This window comes from Manis pentadactyla, chromosome 5 (genome assembly GCF_030020395.1).
Source record: "Manis pentadactyla isolate mManPen7 chromosome 5, mManPen7.hap1, whole genome shotgun sequence".
Lineage (NCBI taxonomy): Eukaryota > Metazoa > Chordata > Mammalia > Pholidota > Manidae > Manis > Manis pentadactyla.
The window spans coordinates 154156733-154174886 of record NC_080023.1 but is presented as its reverse complement, the minus strand read 5'-3'; the positions used below and the strand labels follow the sequence as shown (position 1 = coordinate 154174886).

The 18154-nt window shown below is 50.7% G+C and overlaps 1 protein-coding gene across 1 annotated transcript; it reads left to right on the top strand.

The window, feature by feature from the left end:
* Positions 1-2882: 2882 nt before the first annotated feature.
* On the top strand, positions 2883-17774 carry LOC130678888 (syntenin-2-like). Its single transcript, XM_057502901.1, has 6 exons — positions 2883-2970; positions 10904-10974; positions 11606-11674; positions 12315-12415; positions 15919-16077; positions 16452-17774. The coding sequence occupies exons 3-6, from the start codon at positions 11629-11631 to the stop codon at positions 16509-16511; spliced, it is 366 nt and encodes a 121-aa protein (XP_057358884.1). The 5' UTR covers positions 2883-2970; positions 10904-10974; positions 11606-11628; the 3' UTR covers positions 16512-17774.
* Positions 17775-18154: the final 380 nt, after the last annotated feature.

The following is an 18154-nucleotide window of genomic DNA, read 5'->3' as shown; positions in this document are numbered from 1 at the left end:
TATCCATTCATCTACTGATGGACACTCAGGTTGCTTCCATATCTTGGCTATTGTAAATAGTGCTGTGATAAACATAGGGGTGCATCTGTCTTTTTGAATCTGAGAACTTGTATTCCTTGGGTAAATTCCTAGAAGTGGGATTCCTGGATCAAATGGTATTTCTATTTTTAGTTTTTTGAGGAACCACCATGTTGCTTTCCACAATGGTTGAACTAGTTTGCATTCCCACCAGCAGTGTAGGAGGGTTCCCCTTTCTCCACATCCTCACCAGCATTTGTTCTTCTTAGTCTTTTCGATGCTACCCATCCTAACTGGTGTGAGGTGATATCTCACTGTGGTTTTTATTTGGATTTCCCTGATAATTAGTGATGTAGATCATCTTTTCTTGTGCCTGTTGGCCATCTGAATTTCTTCTTTGGAGAATTGTCTCTTCATGTCCTCCGCCCATTTTTTAATCAGGTTATTTGCTTTTTGGTTGTTGAGGCATGTGAGTTCTTTATATATTTTGGATGTTAACCCCTTTTCAGATATGTCATTTACAAATATATTCTCCCATACTGTAGGATGCTTTTTTGTTCTGTTGATGGTGTCCTTTGCCGTACAGAAGCTTTTTAGTTTGATGTAGTCCCATGTGTTCATTTTTGCATTTTTTTCCTTTGCTCGAGGAGATGCCTTAAGGAAAAAGTTGCTCATGTTTATATTCAGGAGATTTTTGCCCATATTGTCTTCAAAGAGTTTTATGGTTTCATGACTTACATTCAGGGCTTTGATCCATTTCAAGTTTACTTTTGTGTATGGGACTAGACAATAATTTTGTTTCATTTTCTTGCATGTAGCTGTCCAGTTTTGCCAACACCAGCTGTTGAAGAGGCTGTCATTTCCCCATTGTATATCCATGCCTCGTTTATCATCTATTAATTGACCATATATGCTTGGGTTTATATCAGGGCTCTTTAGTCTGTTCCATTGGTCTGTGGGTCTGTTCTTGTGCCAGTACCAAATTGTCTTGATTACTGTGGCTTTGGAGTAGAGCTTGAAGTCGCGGAGCATAATCCCCCCAGCTTTATTCTTCCTTCTTAGGATTGCTTTGGCTGTTTGGGGTCTTTTGTGGCTCCATATGAATTTTAGAACTATTTTCTCTATTTTGTTGAAGAATGCTGTTGGTATTTTGATAGGGATTGCAATGAATCTGTAGATTGCTCTAGGCAGGATGGCCATTTTGACAATATTAATTCTTCCTATCCATGCTGCACCATTTTCTCTTAAAGGCCCTTTCAGACCATGACTGAGTAAAATGTGTGTGTATGTGGGGTCACTTGGTTCAGTCCAAATTTCAATTTCCTACTTTTTATTTGGCCTAGACGTCCTGGCCTAAGGTCCATCACCCATGGTTCACCTCATGCTTCAGGCCCATATAGCTCAGTCCTCAGGTATGTCCATGCCTCAGCTTCAAGTTGCATTTGTCTAACAGAAGAGAAAACATGACCCTGGAACCCTGTTCCAGCTGTGTAACTTGAGAGATGTACTTTGCTGGTCACAGCTCCTTAGCAGCAGGAGATGAGCCATTGTGATGATGCCTTTAAAGCACATAGGGGCAGGTCTTACTGTTCTTCAGGCAGTAAGTGCTCAATCAGTGACAACTGCCTTTCCTGCTCTTGTTCCATTGTTTCCTGTGTAGGAATCTTGGCTTTAAGTTCCTCACAAGCTATCAGTGTCTCCTCCATGGGACTGACCCCAGCTGGGCCCCTGGTCAGGATCTGACACCCGAGGCCAGTGCAGCTCTGGCCAGGCTCCTCCCCCAGACTGTGACATAGGGCTAGCTGCCTGACCTGGTGAGCAGTCCCAACCCTCACCCCTCCCTGGGTGGGGGCCCTGTCATTCCTCACAGGGCTGCCAGCACACAGGTCCCCAGTCTCTCCCCAGACACCAAGTGTGACAGGCACCTCTGTCCAACCAAACCCACCAGGACCTAAACTAAATTTCTCTTCCAATTCTGTTCAATTGTATCTGATTACTTTGGTAATGGTTTATACATTCAAGTTTTTCAAAATTTAAAAGGCACCACGAAGTGTGCTGTAAAGAAAGTCCCCTCCCACCCAGCACCCACACCCTTAGTTCCCCTTCCTGGGGACAACCAATCTAAATCCCTTCTTAAAACAAACTTAGTCGGCTCCTGTCTTGTAAAGATCATAAGCATTTGAAGCAAAAACTGACTTCAACACAAAACAAATCCTACCACCTGGAGCACACACAAAAGTACAAACAAAAGCCCACCCACAACCCCCCAAAGGGACCGCCAGCATTTCAGTACATGCCCTCCCTGCTGCCAGTGCACATCCACTTTCCAAAACGCAAAACACAAACTCAAGAGCAGAACCACAATATCGATTTTTCACTATCTTGCCAGTGTCTCAGGAACATTTCCTCATGGCTTCTTAATTGAATGACTTTGATAGCTTTGTGATCTTCCAGAAATACTGATTATTTAACTAGACCCTAGTGAAGGGCATTTGGGATTTCCAGTGTGGTGATGGGCCCTCAGACCCCAATGCCTACTTGTTTGTTGTAACAAAGTCCTAGGAGAGAAAATGCTGGGTCACAGGCGTGGCCATTTTTAAACACCCTGGAGACCCACCAAACTGTCCTCACTTTGCTCAGCAGGCCTCGGTGTCTAACCCAAATCTGATTTCCTCAAGGCCACAAGGTTCTGGTTCATATATCACTCAACAGCAGGTGTGTGTGCCCCTAACCCCACCACCACATCTAGACTAGGGCTGGGGCAGGTGACCTGATTTGTTTACTCAGGCAAAGGGCCTCACCTGGGCTCATCCCAGTCCCAGGTGAGTCAGCTGACCACGGCACCACCCTTCCCCAAGCAGGAACCCAGCTGGGACAAGGGCCACCACCTTCCAAGGAGAGAAACAGACTCGGCAGTGGCTGGAGAAGGACGGGCAGCAGCACCTGGTGCAGGTAAGAGCCCAGCCTCCTTCCCTCACTGTCCTGACCCTCTGGGACTTCCTGGCAGTTTCCTTTCAAGGCGCGTCACTCTGGGAGCCAAGTGTGAGCTGGGGTTTCTCCTACAACCCCAGCCCTGGGCAAGGTCTGAGGGTCGAGTGACCTTCTTCCAGTATCATGAGGGCGCCAGGCTCCTGACTGCTGGTGACAGTGTTCACGGAGATGGGACCCACACCTTGCTCCCTGAAGCGGGCCCATGGAAGGCCAGGCAAAGAACTGATTGTCCTCAGAAACTGAGTGCAGGCCTCAGTTTCTGTTACTTCTCTGCCTGAAGCTATTTCTACCAACAAGTTCTCTACCAGGCAAGGAAGCTGGGCCAGGGGCTTAGCCACTCTCAGAACTGGTTTCTTCATGTGGACACTGGACACATCCCCCCAGTCAGAACTGAGTGAGGTAATGGACACAGGGGGCCAGTGTACGCAGCAGCCCCAGAAGATGGTGCTGAAATGGGGCTGCTGGGGGCTGGGCAGCAGGCAGGGGTGTTACATGTGGCAGCCCAAACTAATGACCCTACCTCCCCAGCCTTCTCACCTGGGCTCCTGCCCCTTACCCTCTAGTCCACTCTCCAAACATCAGCCAGAGGGAGCTTGTTAAAATCAAAGTTGGGCCATGTCACTCTGCTGCTCACACTTCTCCAGGGGACCCCAGCTCAGTGGAGGAAATGCCACGTCCTTCCCATGGCCCACAGGCCCGGGAGGATCTGGACCTCACTGCCTCTCCAAGCTCCTCTCCTGTTACGTGCCCCCTGAAAGACTGACTTCAGTCTCACTGGGCAGACGTTCTGTACACGCAACGGGCCCTCCCATCTCAGGGCTGCTGCAGCGCTATGTCCTTAGCCTCAAGGCACTTCCCTAGTCCTTAAGGCTTTTACTCAAGGCACCTGTCAGCCCCACAGTGAGGCTCTTCTGGACCTTCTGACACCCGCTACCCTCCATCCCACTTTCCTTCGCCCATCAATTCCCACCAGTGGACACAGCATTTGTTCCTATCCATCCAGCTAGAAGTACCACTCCTCCAGGACAGACTGGTCTGCTCACCCCCTTCTCACCGTCCCCAGAACAGTAGGGGCACTTAGTGCTCAGTAGATGCACTGAAGGAAGGAACCAAGCTAACGATCCTGCACACCCTCTGTGAGTAGGTACTGTGCCACCTGCTTTCCACACACTTCCTTCTAAGACTCTTTTCATCTCCATCATAACTCTGTGATACAAGTATGGTTACCCACAATACAGAGGAAGAAATGACACTCAAAAGGGACTTGTCCGTGCTTGCTCTCACAAGGCAGAGGCAGCAGTCTGAATCCAGCCCTGCCTGCTCCCAGGGTCTTTGCTCCTGCTCTGCCCCTCCTGGGCCTGGATCCAGGGGCATCTGCATTCCCTGAAGCAACTCACAGTTCCTCTCCAGCAGGCAGTACAGCCCTGAGAGGAGAGGCACATGCTTGGGGCCTAGCAACAGCTTCCTCCTTCCCCACTTATCACATCTCTGGGCTAATCTGGCCTTCCAGTTCTTCCTCTAACATTCTAACCCATGCTTCCCTCCCACGTGCTGTCTTCTGAAGGATGGATGAGTTGCCCCCAGAAACAAGTAGGAGTCCCGGAGTTTCAGCTCTTTGGAACAAAGAAGTGACCTCATTACAAAGTCCAAAGATGGGGGCTGACAACCTCTTTTCAGCCCCACTCATCTCTGAGGCCTCGCTGCCAGTTTGCTGTGGGTGTTGTTATTACTTATAACATCAAAAACTACATTGGCTCAGGGATGGAAATTCTGGAAAGTGCAGTGAGAGAGAAAAACTCCTCTAAAAGGGATCGGTTAGGTGGCTCTTTTCCTGCCAGAGGAGCCGGTGGGCTGTGGGAGCCATGATCACTGACCTGAGCCCTCCTCCACTGTCAGATTCAGGAGCCCGCCTTTCAATCCGCCTCCTCAGGATTATGTTTCTTCACTTCAGGCCTAGGTTTTTCTTCAAGGGATTTTTTTGGATTCTCTCTTCCCTCTGTCTCTGTTCTCCACTCTTTTAAGAAATAGTAACCAGACTCCTGTTGTGTGCCAGGCATTGGGCCCAGCACTGAGGATTCAGAAATGAACAACATTCGCAACCAGAGAGGGAGATAGGCAAACGAATACAGCACAGTGGAAATCTAACCCAGGAAATTGCTCACAAGAGGTGCTTAATAAACATTAGTGGAATGAATGACGAATAGGTGAATGTCATGTTCTGTGGTCTAGAGAAGGGAGGCTTGCCTAATTCTGTGGTGTGTGGGTGTGGAGATTTTGGGGAGAGCTTAGTACTGAAGGAAGAATGGTTCACCAGATGAGCAAGGGGGAGAAGGCATGAATGGTATTAGAGACTGGGAACAGCACCTGCAAAAGGAAGGAATCAGGAACTAGCAGGTGAGAACTAGAAGAAGCAAAGAGTCTGGAATGAAGGCAGGTGGAAGAGTGAGGAGGTGAGACTGAAGATGGTGCCAGGAGACAGGACACGGAGATCTGAATGCCAAGTTGAGGTTTGAGATTTATCCTGAGCACAGAGCTGGCTGTGGCTTCAAGAGCAGGAGTTGAGGATAACCCCCCGATTTCTGGCTCAGACCTTGGGGTAGGTTTGCTGGGGCCACTGCAGAGAGGCAGTAAAGCTGGGTGAAGATGAGTTCAGTTTGAATAACCTGCAAGAGGTGGTAGAGACCTGGAAAGCTGATGGACTCAGACCTGGGCCTCCCTATCCCTGGAGGAGGACACTCCACCCCCACCCTCCCCAGCTGCCCTAGCCATTTGTCCAGCACCCCCAGAGACCCAACTGCCTAACAACTCTTATAACCAGCAGTGGGTCCAATTCTGCTGTGGCAGGTGATGTGCCCGGCCAAGCACAACACCCCCACCCTGAGCAGCAGGCTCTCTCACTCGGGCACTCTTGGGTGAGATCCCAGGGTCAGTCTGCGTGGAACGGGGCGGGGCCCTTGCAGCTCAGCACCGTGTCAGGTGTCAGCGCGCAGCAAGAAACCGTTGAGCGGGAGCCAAAAAGTGGGAGGAACCGTGACGTCACGACGGGCAGGACATACTCAGGGCCTGAAGGCGTTTCCGCACCGCCCCGAGAGCGAGGGGGCTTCCTTTTCAGTTCGGGCAACAGGCAGCGCAGAGCGCAGCCGCGTCGACTTTGCCTCCTCGACCCCCAACAGCTGTCTCAGCGCATAATCTTATCAGGCAAACAGGGGGCCGGTCAACCTCATCCTCCTTCCTTCCGAGGCCGTAAATGGCCCTCAGAGGTCAGGGTAGTGGGCAGGCGAAGGGACACTCGCTCCCTTTAAACCTCGATTTGATCCGCGCAACCTCCAGTCCGGCAAAGAGGGGACGCGGACCCCGACCGAGCCCCCATCCTCTGCTCTGCTGCTTTACCTGATCTCTTTTTGTGGATACCGGCGCCAGCCGCAGGCGCCTGCCGAGCGCGAGAGGCTAGGTGGGCTCCAGTCACCCACCCGGCCGACCATCGCCTTGAAGAGCGAACCGCCGTTTCCCACCCGGCAGCCGCAAGGCTTCCTGGGGCCACCGACGCAGGCGCTCTGGACGCCGCAGCGCCCCGTAGCGTCCTTGCTGGGTCTCCGCACCGGCGCCGTAGCCCGCAGCGACTGGAGGCGGGTGGGAGTCCTCGGGGGGGTTGTCGGGCGGTGTGACAGATTGGAAACTGAGGCCTGGGGCTGCAGAACGGAACAGACCCCAGGACCACTGCGGCTCTCTCTGCTGCCCCAGCGCGTGGAGTGCTCCCATTTCACAAAGCGGGAAGTTGAGTCTGAGGGAGCGGGCGGGTTCGTCCAGAGCAAAAAAATCAATATGACGCCCCAGTCTTTATTATAGAGGAGAAATGAGGGCAATAAAAGTAATTTGTAAGGAAAGACGGCGCATTTCATTATGTAAACATCAGACTGGATTACACTCAGTCACGCTTGTACATAATAAAACGAGCAGTTTAGGTTTAATACAAGACAATATTCAACTGAATTTTGCCGAGTTTATATTCGACATCTTGGGTCGAAGGCTCATGTATTTGTATACACGCATGGAGTCGCTGTGACAGCTACAAATGCAGATGTACGTGGGTGTGTTTCTGGTGACTCACCAGTGACCTATCCTCACCTGGTGAGGATAGACTGATTTTCCAAAAGGGTGAACTTCCCCCCGATTAGCCTGACATGTGCATTTCTGGATAATATATTGTATATTAAAACCGGGGGAAATCTCATTGTATTTGTATGTAGAACAGGTTATGATGAGGTTTTTGCATACATTTTGGGAAGATACTGGAAAGTCATGTGAGCCGTACAAGTCATGAGGACAGTTTGTTGTGGTGAACTGTTGTGTGTGCATTCCAAGATGTCCAGTTCTCCACGCCCTGCTTCATAAAGGCTAGTTCTGTCCCCTCAGTCTGTGGCACCCAAAAATGTCCACACAAATTTCCAATCTGTTCTGATTTATTCAGCCAAATAACAATTTATACCACTTTCGATGGGGAAGCATAGTGTGGTGAACAGAACATAGCCTCTGCCCTTGTGAGGTGGGGTCCAGTATGAGAAAAACCCAGATATTAATCAAATAATATGATAAATAGCTTGACAAAAGAGGCAGCACAAATCAGGGTTAGGGAAGCACGAGAAGAACCAGCCAACTAGCAGGGTTCCCATTGCCTGACAAAGCCAGGCAGAGAGGTAGCATTTGAGCTGAGACTTGAAAAGAGCCCCACTGTGTTGCCGGGGCAAGTTCACTATGGATTCAGTGAGACCAAAGAAATGACAGTAGAACATTCTTGGGGTGAAAGAATTACACCCAACTTTATTTCCATGGTGGCAGGTCAGTCACTAGAATCCTGTCCACTCAGAGCGAGTCTGCGTGCAGCAAGCCGGTCTCTGCCTCTGGGCCTCTCTACCCACTCAGCCATCTCAGTCTCTGTCTTCGTCTTTGCTCTCCTGCAGCCTTGCAGCTGTGCCACCGTGTCGCCCAAAGCACTGGGCGGAGCTCTTTATATAGAGTCAGTAACAACGTATTGCCCAAATGTGTGTAGTGAGCTAGCCAACCAGGGCCAGGTGAGAATCCTGGCCATAGGAACCTTCACTTTATCCACACCCACACGGAGAAGGCTGGTGTGCCAAGCAGAAGGACCAGTATGAGAAAAACAGGCCCAGGGGCCCTGGCACTCAGTAGACACTCAAATGTGAACAGATATAAATGGATGATTGAATTGAGACTCAGAGCATATTTGCTGGCTGGGAGCCCCTCCCGCTATGTGATGAGCCGCTGAAAGGCAGGGGAACATCTGCTTTCCTATTCTGCCCAGAACTGAGTTGGGACCCAGAGAAGGTGACAGTAATGAAAGGGTCCCAGCCATCTGGTCCTGGTTTCCATCCTAGGAAGGTAGGCGTCCTTAGGACGTCAAAGAGCATTTGCTTTACAAAGAGCAGAGTGGAAGCCCAGGTGGAATGCATGGCTTCCAGCAATATTGTTGAGTTAGTATCCATGCAAGGGGCTCCAGGTTCTGCATTAAATGAGAAGGCTCAGTACTGCCTGTGACCTCTCAATCTAACAAGGTAAATGGACAAGTAAAGAGACAAATACTGGAGCAGTGAATAACATTAGCATTTAGGACATGGGGCCAGAGTTAAGGGGAGGTAGGAAGCACAAATCAAGGCAAGCTTCCTGAAAGAAGTGTCTTTTGGTTTGGGACTTCAAAATGATTAGGAGTTAGCCAGGCAGGGAGTAGAGATAGCGGAGGGGAAATCCAGATGGAACAGCACATGCAAAGGCCTGGAGACATGAGAAAATTCCGTTAATTTAACGATCTGAAAGCAGCTCTTTGTGGCTGGAGATGAGAGTGGGGGTTGGAAAAGGACCCAAGGCAAAAAATGAAGCTGGAGAGTTAGGGAGGGGTTGCAAACAAATGTTGCGACTCAGTGCCAGTTGGGACTCAGCTCCAGTGAGTAAAGTGTCTCTGTGTAAGAGACTGAATAGAGAGTGGTGGGGTCTGTGGCATCTGGGAGTTTGCTGCAACTCAACTGCAACTACTCAGCTGCATCCAGGGTTGCCAAAGCCTCCTGTGTTTTAGGAGCAGTACTCCTAATAAAACGAGATTATTAAGGCAGTGTCTTGAGTTTTGCATTTAGGCTGCTAATTTGAATGTATAACGTACTGTGCTAGGTCAGATAAAATCTGTTTGCATCTGGCCTGTGAGTCACCATTCCTTCCAGTCTCTGGAGGAATCGTGTAGGCCTTGAGGGCCACTTTCTTGAATGTGGGGGACATTCTGAGAGTGGGGAGCCATGGAGGGCTTTAAGCAAGGGCACAGAATCCCAGGCTCCTGCAGAAGGGCCTGTTGGCTGCCATCTGGAGAACAGCAAGAGAGGAGGCAGGGCCCGTGGGGGGATGTTGTGGCTCCTGGGGAGGGACAGGGTGATGACGGAAGCCTGAACACAGCACGGGGATTAGGGCTGGGATGTGGGACAGATGGGATTTGATGGCAGATTAGAAGGAATGGTGTGTGTGTGGGTGTGGGTGTGTGTTGTTGGGGGGTGTCAAGGTTAACACAAGGGTCAAAGCAGCAGCTACAGAGGAAGGAGCAGGAGCAGTGATGGATGAAGATGACCTCGGCCCCTCTGGGTCACTCAGAGTAACCTGGACCTGGGTCTGGAGTCACATCACCTGCCACAGCCCACTTGGTTCTTTGTGGCACCCAGGCATCCCTTTACTGTGCTCACCTGTCACATGTAGGCCCAATGGGGTGAATAGGGCACCCCTTGACCTAAAGGAACTGAAGTCCAGCCAGGGAGACAGACTGAGGATAACCGATGTGTCCGGGACGGGAAGCTGGCCTAGCATCTCCTGGAGCGCAGGGCCCTGGGGGGAGCTGCAGGGACCTTGTCACCTGAGGAGCCGGGGAGGCCTGTCCAGCAGGAACCAAAGGTGATGAGGTGTGGGGCAGGGCAGGGCATCTGGCTGGAGTGGACTGGCCCAGCAAAGGCCTTGAGATGTGACAGGGCCAGTGGGTTAGTGGGTGACCCAAAAAGAACACAGAAAGACAAACTGCCCCACCACATTTCACCTACGAGGGAAATTCAGCCTTTCTTCCAAGGTGCTTCCTTTGCATTTCTTCAGGTACCTTGCTCTGAGGTCCCACTGATTCTCCCCTGGGACAGAAGGTATTCAATAAATGTTCCCGATGCTCCTCCAGACCCCTCCCCTCTGCCCTTTGGAGCGATGCTCTGATGAGTGTTTGAATTCTGCTACAGACTGTGTGCCTGTTTAAAGAATTTCCATTGGTCTTACTTCACTGGGGCAAAGATCAAGGCTGCATATAAGTGGTTTATGGTACAAGTGCAAGTACCCAGAGGTGAAGTGGGGTGGGAGGCAGGGAGGAATTCCAACGTGCCTCAGTGCCTTTCTGTTGTAATATTAAGCCCCCACCCTCTTGACACTGGACTGAATTTTCTGTAATTGTGGGACAATGCTGTGCAAACCTGACATAGGCTGGGTATGCAGCAGGTGCTGCTATACACCTGCTGGTTGAAGTTAGGTCTCAAGTGATCAGATCTTGTAAGCCCTTCCAACCTTTCAAACACATCAGGGAAGGACATGCCCCTTGTCCTGCCTTTCCTGGCCAGCATGTCCGCCTGGGTGGAACCCTGGGTCCAGATTCTAAAGCCCCAAGTCAGTTGAACATGGTGGGATGGAATGAGGGTGTAGGCCATGGACTTGGAACCAGACTTGGGTTCAGGTCCAGCCCCCCGTCTCCAGATCAGGGGCAGCAATGCCTCCCGAATGTCTTTCTCATCCTGAGAGTGTTGAGTGGCACGTGGGCAGGTGGTGGATGTCCGTGCCTTCTCAGCCCTCACCCCTCCTCACGCTGTGTGCCCTGCAGGGTGTTAAGGAACAGCCATGTCCACCCTGTACCCATCTCTGGAGGACCTGAAGGTGGACCACGCCATTCAGGTAAGCAGCCGCGGCAGCCTTCGTGATTACCTCAGGGTAACCCATGGAGGCTTGTCTTGCAGGGTGCTGGGTGTTGGGGCCAGTGCAGGGCCCGCTGGGTGGAGCAGGTGCCCGGGGACCCAGGCAGTGGAGTTGCAGCAGGAACAGAACAGACCCAGCAGCTGCAGACAGGCGTCTCTTGGGCCTGCTCTGCCCCGAGCTTCCTCCATGTGGGTTTGGGTGGACCCCACACCATAAGGCCAGTTCCAGAGCACACCCCATGACAGCCCATGGCATGGTACTTTTGCTCAGCCCCTAAAAGACCCCTTCACCTTCCATCCCACCTGTGGACCCATGGGTTTTGAGAATTTGAGGCTCTTCAACTGAGCATTTAGTTGTGAGCTGGGCCTCAGTGTTCTGGCTGCTTCGGGTCATAAAAGGGTCATGCCATGGGGTAGGTCATGGGCCCAGGAAGAAGCTCCCTGCAGAAGCATAGACACCTACAGAGCTTACATTTGCACACCACCTGGAAGATGCATGGACTCGCCTCCCCAGCATACTGATGCCCTGACCGTCAGCCTCAGGGAGCCCCAGGCTCCAAGTGTTTCAGGGTCCTGGCCACAGCTGACCAGCATTCCCCACCCCTCCCCAGGCCCAGGCCAGACCACACCCAGGATGCCCACCCTGCCGGTCCAGGGCACGGCTGTCTCCCAGCCTTCAGGTGAGTGAGCTGTGGTGGGGTGCTCCTGACTGAGAGTGGCCTCTCTGGCCATTTCCCAGCACTTGTATCTTGCATGCCACTGTGCTGAGCATTGTATGCACATTTAAGCCTCACTAGAGCCCTTTGAGGGGGACACTGAGAAAGCTGCGGCTCAGTGGGACACTAACGTCCCTGATTTGGGGTCACACGAGGCGACTAGGATGTTTGGCCCTTAGAGATGTTCGCGGCAGTCTCGATTCAGGCCAGTGAGCCCTCAGGTCAGACGCCCGCCTCCCACAGCCTGTGGATTTCTTAAGAGCAGGGCCCTCATGGTCTCAGCACCAGTCCCGCTCTCTGTGTTGGATGTCTTGCCAGTGCCAAGTGAGGTCAGTGGAGCTGACCACCAAAGTGGCACACGAGGGACTTGGTGTCTCACGTGCTCCTGGAGGAAGGCAGGCCCACGTCCCCAGCAAGCATCCCTGCCCCCCTCCCGCAGGTCCCATGTCCCTGGGGTACACACACTCTCGGGGATGTACTGCAGCCGTGGAGATCCCAGGGCCCAGGCTCTCAGTGAAAACGAGCGGCCACCTGGGAGCCAGGCAGGCATGGCTCCGCTCACACCCTGTATCACCTTTCTCCTTCCTCTTTTCCTTCCCATCAGTTTTATACCCAAACCTGGCAGAACTCGAAAATTATATGGGTCTTTCCCTCTCCAGCCAAGAAGTCCAGCGGAGCCTGTTTCAGACTCCAGAAGGCTGCCGTGTAGGTATTCGTCTCCTGCCTAGTGTGGGCACAGAGTGTTCCTTGGTCTTGACGTTTAAACAGACCTCAATCTCCTCTTTCCCCAGCATGCCTGCCACTGTTTCTGGCAGCATTTCTTGTTCTGAACCTTCAGCACAAGTGCTGTGGGGCTTTGTGGTTTCCCGAGGGCCTTGGGGTTGGGGGGCCACTAGCTGCCCTCTGACCTCTGGCTTCAGGCTGTGGGCCTGAGCCTGCTGGACAAGAAGGGAAGACATTAAACACAGCCTGAACCCGGGGGCTTCTCAGGAAGGGCTGCTTGTGCCTTGAGAGCAGCAGTGTGGATGGCAGAGCCAAGCAGAAGGACCTTGTCACCCAGCTCTGGTCCCCCAAATTAAACAGCGATGGTCGATTCTTGCTCTCTGTGGCTTCAGGGAGCCAAAGAATGGGTGATGCAGAAATATTCACTCTGGAAAATGTGCTCACTTATGGACTCCATCCCCACTCAACAGCCCCCTCCCCCAACCCCAGCATCCTTGTGGGCCATTTGTCAGTGTCCTGGTCTGCCACCTCTCCCTGAGCCCATGAAAACGGGTGGCAAAGGGCAACTGCAAATCTCGCTAAAGCGGGAAGGTTTCATGAAGTTGACGGAAGTGACGATGAGAACTGCCACTGTCACATACAAAACTGATGGAGGATCTCACGGGAGGAAACGGACAGGGACAGGGACCTGTGGGACCCTGAGAAAAACTGGTGACACCCTGGTATATTTCTCCAAAATGATCCCCTTAATAGTTATGCTGTGAAGTGCAAACACATAGAAAAGAACGTTGTGTTGTCTATAGTTACATTAGGACATACGTGCATTTCACCTAAATTTTGATGAAACTATGACAGATATATTTATAAAACATTTTATTTAAAATTTTTAACTTAACTTTTAAATAATCATGGATTCACAGGAAGTCACAAAGATAGTACAGAGAAGGGTATAGAAGATTGTACCTTCACCAAATTTTCCCAGTGGCTGCATTTCACGTAGCTCAATGTATCACAATATTAAAAGCAGGCATTTTCCATTGGCACAGCCTGTGTCTGTAGCTCTGTGGGTTACTTTAGCACCTGAACAGACTCATGTAACCACAGGTATAATCAAGAATAGAACTATTTCATCTCCACAGAGGTCTCCTCACACTGCCCCTTCATAATCAGGCCACCCTGTCCCCCTCACACTCCCTGAGCCCTGGCCACCAGGGCTGTTTTTTGTCTCTATAATTTTGTTGTTTCAGAATGTTATGTAAATGCAGTCATATATGTTTGACCTTTCCAGATTGGCCTTTTCACTCACAGCACCATGCCCATGGGATGCCTCCCAGGCGCTGTGGGCATCGTGGTTTTCCCTTTTCACTGTGGTGTAGGATTCCGCGGTGGGCCCTGCTGTATTTTCAACCTGTTGCGGGACATCTTGGTTGTTCCCAGTTTTTGGTTATTACAGACCAAGCTATCGGGGATGTTTGTGTGCAGCTGTTTATATGGGCATATGTTTTCATTTCTCTGGGATATATACCCAGGAGTGCAATTTCTAGCAGTTGCTAGGTCATGTGATAAATGTATACTTAATTTTTTTTTTAAGAATCTGCCAAACTATTTCCAGAGTGGCTCTCCCATTTTATATTCCTGCCAGAAATGCATGAGTGTTCCTGTTCCTCGCCAGCATTTGGTGTTGTCACTGTTTTTAATTTTTGCCATTATAATTTTGTCAAAACTACAAATTATTTTGCCATAATAATTCCTGTCATTATAGTTGCCCCATCTTAATTTGCATTTCCCTAATGGCTAGTGGTGTCAAACATCTTTTCATGTGCTTAACTTACCAGCTGCAAACTCTTACCATAAAAATGTTTCTTCGTATCTTTTGCTTATTTTCTAAATGGAATGTTTGCTTTCTTAAGTCAAGTTGTGGCAGTTCTTTATTCTAGAGTCCTTTATCAGATATGCAGTTTGTAAATACTTTCTCCTCGGGTTGTAGCTTCTCTTTTCAACCTATCAAAAGGGTTTCTTGCAGAGCACAAAATTTAAATTTTGTTGAGGTCCAATTTGTTCTTTTTCTTTTGTGGGTCATGCTTCACTGTCCTGTTTGAGAAATTTATACAAGACCTAGGACCTGAAGATTTTCTCCTTTGTTTTCCTCTAAAACCTTTCTCTAAAACAATTATTGTTTAATGTTTTACATTAAGTTTATAATTTCATTTAATTTTTGTACAAGGTGTGTGAGGTTTAGGTCAGGGTTCATATTTTTGCCAATGAATGTTTAGTTGCTCCCCACCACTTGCTGACAAGACTGTTCTTTCTCGTTGAGCTGCTCTTGCACCTCGGTTAAAAAGCACTTGGCCCTAATGTGTGAGGCTGCTTCTGGACTCTCTCTTCTGTCTCACTCACTGTGTGTCTGTCTTTCACCATCACCACACTGTCTTGATGACTGTAGCTATAAAGTAAGTCTTGAAATTTGGTAAAATGATTCCTCCCACTTTACTCTTTATGTCAGAATAGTTTTCGTTAGTCTAGTTTCTTTGTCTTTTCATATAAATTTTAGATTAACCTTGCCTATATTGACAAAACATCTTGTAGAGATTTAATAGAAATTGCATTCACTCTGGGTATCAGTTTGGGGACAATTGACAGCTTTACTGTGTTCTTCCAATCCTTGAATAGAAACTATCTCTCTGTTGCCATCTTTTTATCTTTCATCCGTCTTTTGTTGATTTCAGAATACAATTCTTACACTTTTTGTGAAATTTATACCGAAGTAGTTTTTTTTTTTGAGTGATTGTAAGTGGCATTGTATTTTAAATTTCAGTTTCCACATGTTCTTTGTTGGTAGACAGAGGAAAAGTTGATTTTGTATGACAATCGTTTATCCTGTTACCTGCCTGCACTCATTTATTAGTTCTAGGCGTTTATTTGTAGATTCCTTGGAATTTTCTAGTACACCATCATGTCATCTGCAAATAGAGACCATTTTATTTCTGGTCTGTATGCCTTTTATTTCCTTTTCCTGCCTTGTTGCTCTGGCTAGTACTTCGAGTACCATGTTTGACAGCAGTGGTGAGAGTGGACATCCTTGCCTTCCTTGTTCTGGGTCTTAGGGGAAAAGCATTCATTCATTATTACAATTTTACCTTAAGTTTTTTCAAGACAAAAATCAAATCAAGCCCTCTTTTCCTCATTGCTACTTGCTGTGAAAATCTTTTCCATCTTTAAATGTATTTTAATGGGGTGTTCTCCTAATACCAGTTTATCTTAGAAAATGAGGGTCCCCTTTCTGTGCATACCCATCCTCTCCCCATTTTCCTCGCTGTTTTTAGGGGGACTTTGGCGCCCCCTGGTGGCTTCATGGAACCCTGTTCCCTCTCTGCCCCTGAGAAGTGTGGTGCGCGGGTGGGATAGGGCCCAGGGATCACTCCATCCGCCTTTTCCCACCCCAACTCCCCGCCCCGCGTGACTCCCTGTTCCCCTGGTGTCTGCAGACAGTGGTCTCGGGCCCCTCGCCGGGCATGCTGGTGGCGCCGGTGTCTGGGAACAGCCTGGGCGCGCGGCGTGCGGAGATCAAGCCTGGGGTGCGCGAGATCCACCTGGGCAAGGATGAGCGTGGGAAGACCGGGCTGCGGCCGCGGGCCATTGACCAGGTAGGGCCGGGGGCCGGCCGGAGGGGACGTACCGCCGAGGACAAGGGAGCGTCTGAACAGCGCCCCCTCCGCCCCCCGCAGGCCCCAGCTGCGGGCGCTCCCTGCTCCCATTACGTCCTGGGCTTTGCCCTGGGCGGCGCACTCGCGTCAGCGTCAGGGCCGGCAGCGCGGTGGAGGTGGGGTGAGGGGGCGGCCGTCCCCAGTAGGGCAGGTGCAGAGCCGCGTGCCGCCTAACTCCCAGGCGCTGGCTGTTCCTCTCAGTTGCCTCCCCCAAGGCCTGGGGCTGGCCTGGGTTGCAGCAGCAGGGATGGGTTGCCCCTCTGGGGGCTCCTGTGGCTCAGAACCTCCCTTCCTCCCTACCCAACAACTGACAGGGATCTGGCTTCCAGATGGCTGTCTGTCGCCAGAAGCCAGGGACACTGATGCCTCTGTGAGAGGCCTGTACAGTCCAGAGCTTGGGGATGCAGCCCAGGGTTGAAACCCTGCCTCAGTGGCGGCCCAGTTGTGTGGCAAGGTCGTGCTGTGGAATGGCTGGTGTCCTTACAAGAGGAGAGACACCTGGAGGGGATGACCACGTGACACAAACAGGGAGAAGGCCACGTGACAGCAGAGGCAGGGATGGAGTGGGCCGTTGCCAGCCAAGGAACCGAGTATTGCTGGCCACCACCGGAAGCCAGAGAAACAAGGAAGGATTCTCCCCTACAGGGGGAGCGTGGCGCTGCCCACACCGGACTGCTGGCCTCCAGAACTGTGAGACAATACATTTCTGTTGTTTTAAGCCCCTGGTGTGTTGTACTTTGTTACAGCTGCCCTAGGAAATGGATGCAGGGACGACATTGGGGTACAGCATGCATATGTATTTTGGCCTCAGTAATCTGGGCTCCTGGGTGGTCCCTGATCTTTAATCCAAGAACCAAGCCTTGGAGGGCTCAGATCACAGTTTTCCGTAGCAGAGAGGATGCACTGGCCCTAGGGAGGGGGCACAGTGACACGGGGACTCCTCGCTAGAGGAGAGAGAAGCCCTGTGCTTGCACCCTGGGAAGTGAGAAAGGGAGATGGAAGCAGAGAGAGAGAGGGGAAGCCACACATTCATTGCCCAGGGCTGAGCCTTGGCTGGGCAGTAGGGTCTGTGGGAACAAGAGCTGCAGAGACCTCTGAGAAACCAGGCCTGCAACCCACCTTTCATGGCTCCAGTGAGCCCCAGCCTAGATGGCACCGTGGGAGCTGTGGAACAGCAGCAGTGGCTGCTGTTGGGTGTTCAGAGTCTCTGAATGCCCCAGAACCCAGTGTGGTGCTGCTGAGAGGGATGGTGGGCCAGCAGAGGCCTGGACAGATGCCTCTGGGCCAGAGGGGGACAATGAGCCCAGAGTCAACAGCGGACTCCAAAGCCAGACTGTAGCAGAGCCAGGCTCAGGTGCCATCCACGCTCTGGGCCTCCCTTACATGAGGGACTGAACAGTTTGTAAACACAGGGTTCCCTGCAGAGGAGCGCCTGGTTGTAGATACCCCAGTGTAGATACTCCAGCAGTTAATCTTGCTGTAATTTAATTTCTGTTTAAGCTTAATCTATAGCTGAAACTAATCTAAGAGAGAATAGGTGCTGCGTCTTGGAATCTGGTGCGAGTCATGAGCGATGTGACAAGGACTGCAAACAGTTCCCGTTGTCCTTTCCGAGGTAAACCCAGATAAGGAGCACACCGTGAGACTCCCGTGGTGGTTGACTTGACGAGACAGAAGATAAACTTTAAGAGGTGAATAGTCTGCAATTATTTAGCTTGATGAAAAAACTCATCCTATAATCATTAATTGATGCTTGTCTTTTTACTTGCTGTAGCTTAATAAAAGCACATGGGAACCCTGGCTTGGTGCTTAGTCTCTAAAGGAGCCTAAGCCCTCTGTATTAAACGTCATTCTGCCTCGGTTTCTCGTTTTCACGGACCCCGACCGCAACACTTGTGGTGGAAGAGAACAGACACACAGCAGTTGTAGGAGACATACAGCCACTGTTACCTCCAGATGACTGCTGGGCCTCACTCTTGCCTTGAGGGTGAACCACTTTTCAGAGCCAAATAGCTCA

Excerpts from the sequence above, each read along its gene's own strand:
- LOC130678888 (XM_057502901.1), top strand. The coding sequence starts at position 11,629 with ATGCCCACCCTGCCGGTCCAGGGCACGGCTGTCTCCCAGCCTTCAG. Across the intron at positions 12,416-15,918 it reads AGACTCCAGAAGGCTGCCGT|ACAGTGGTCTCGGGCCCCTC; the intron begins GTAGGTATTCGT and ends TGGTGTCTGCAG. Across the intron at positions 16,078-16,451 it reads GGCCGCGGGCCATTGACCAG|GGATCTGGCTTCCAGATGGC; the intron begins GTAGGGCCGGGG and ends AACAACTGACAG.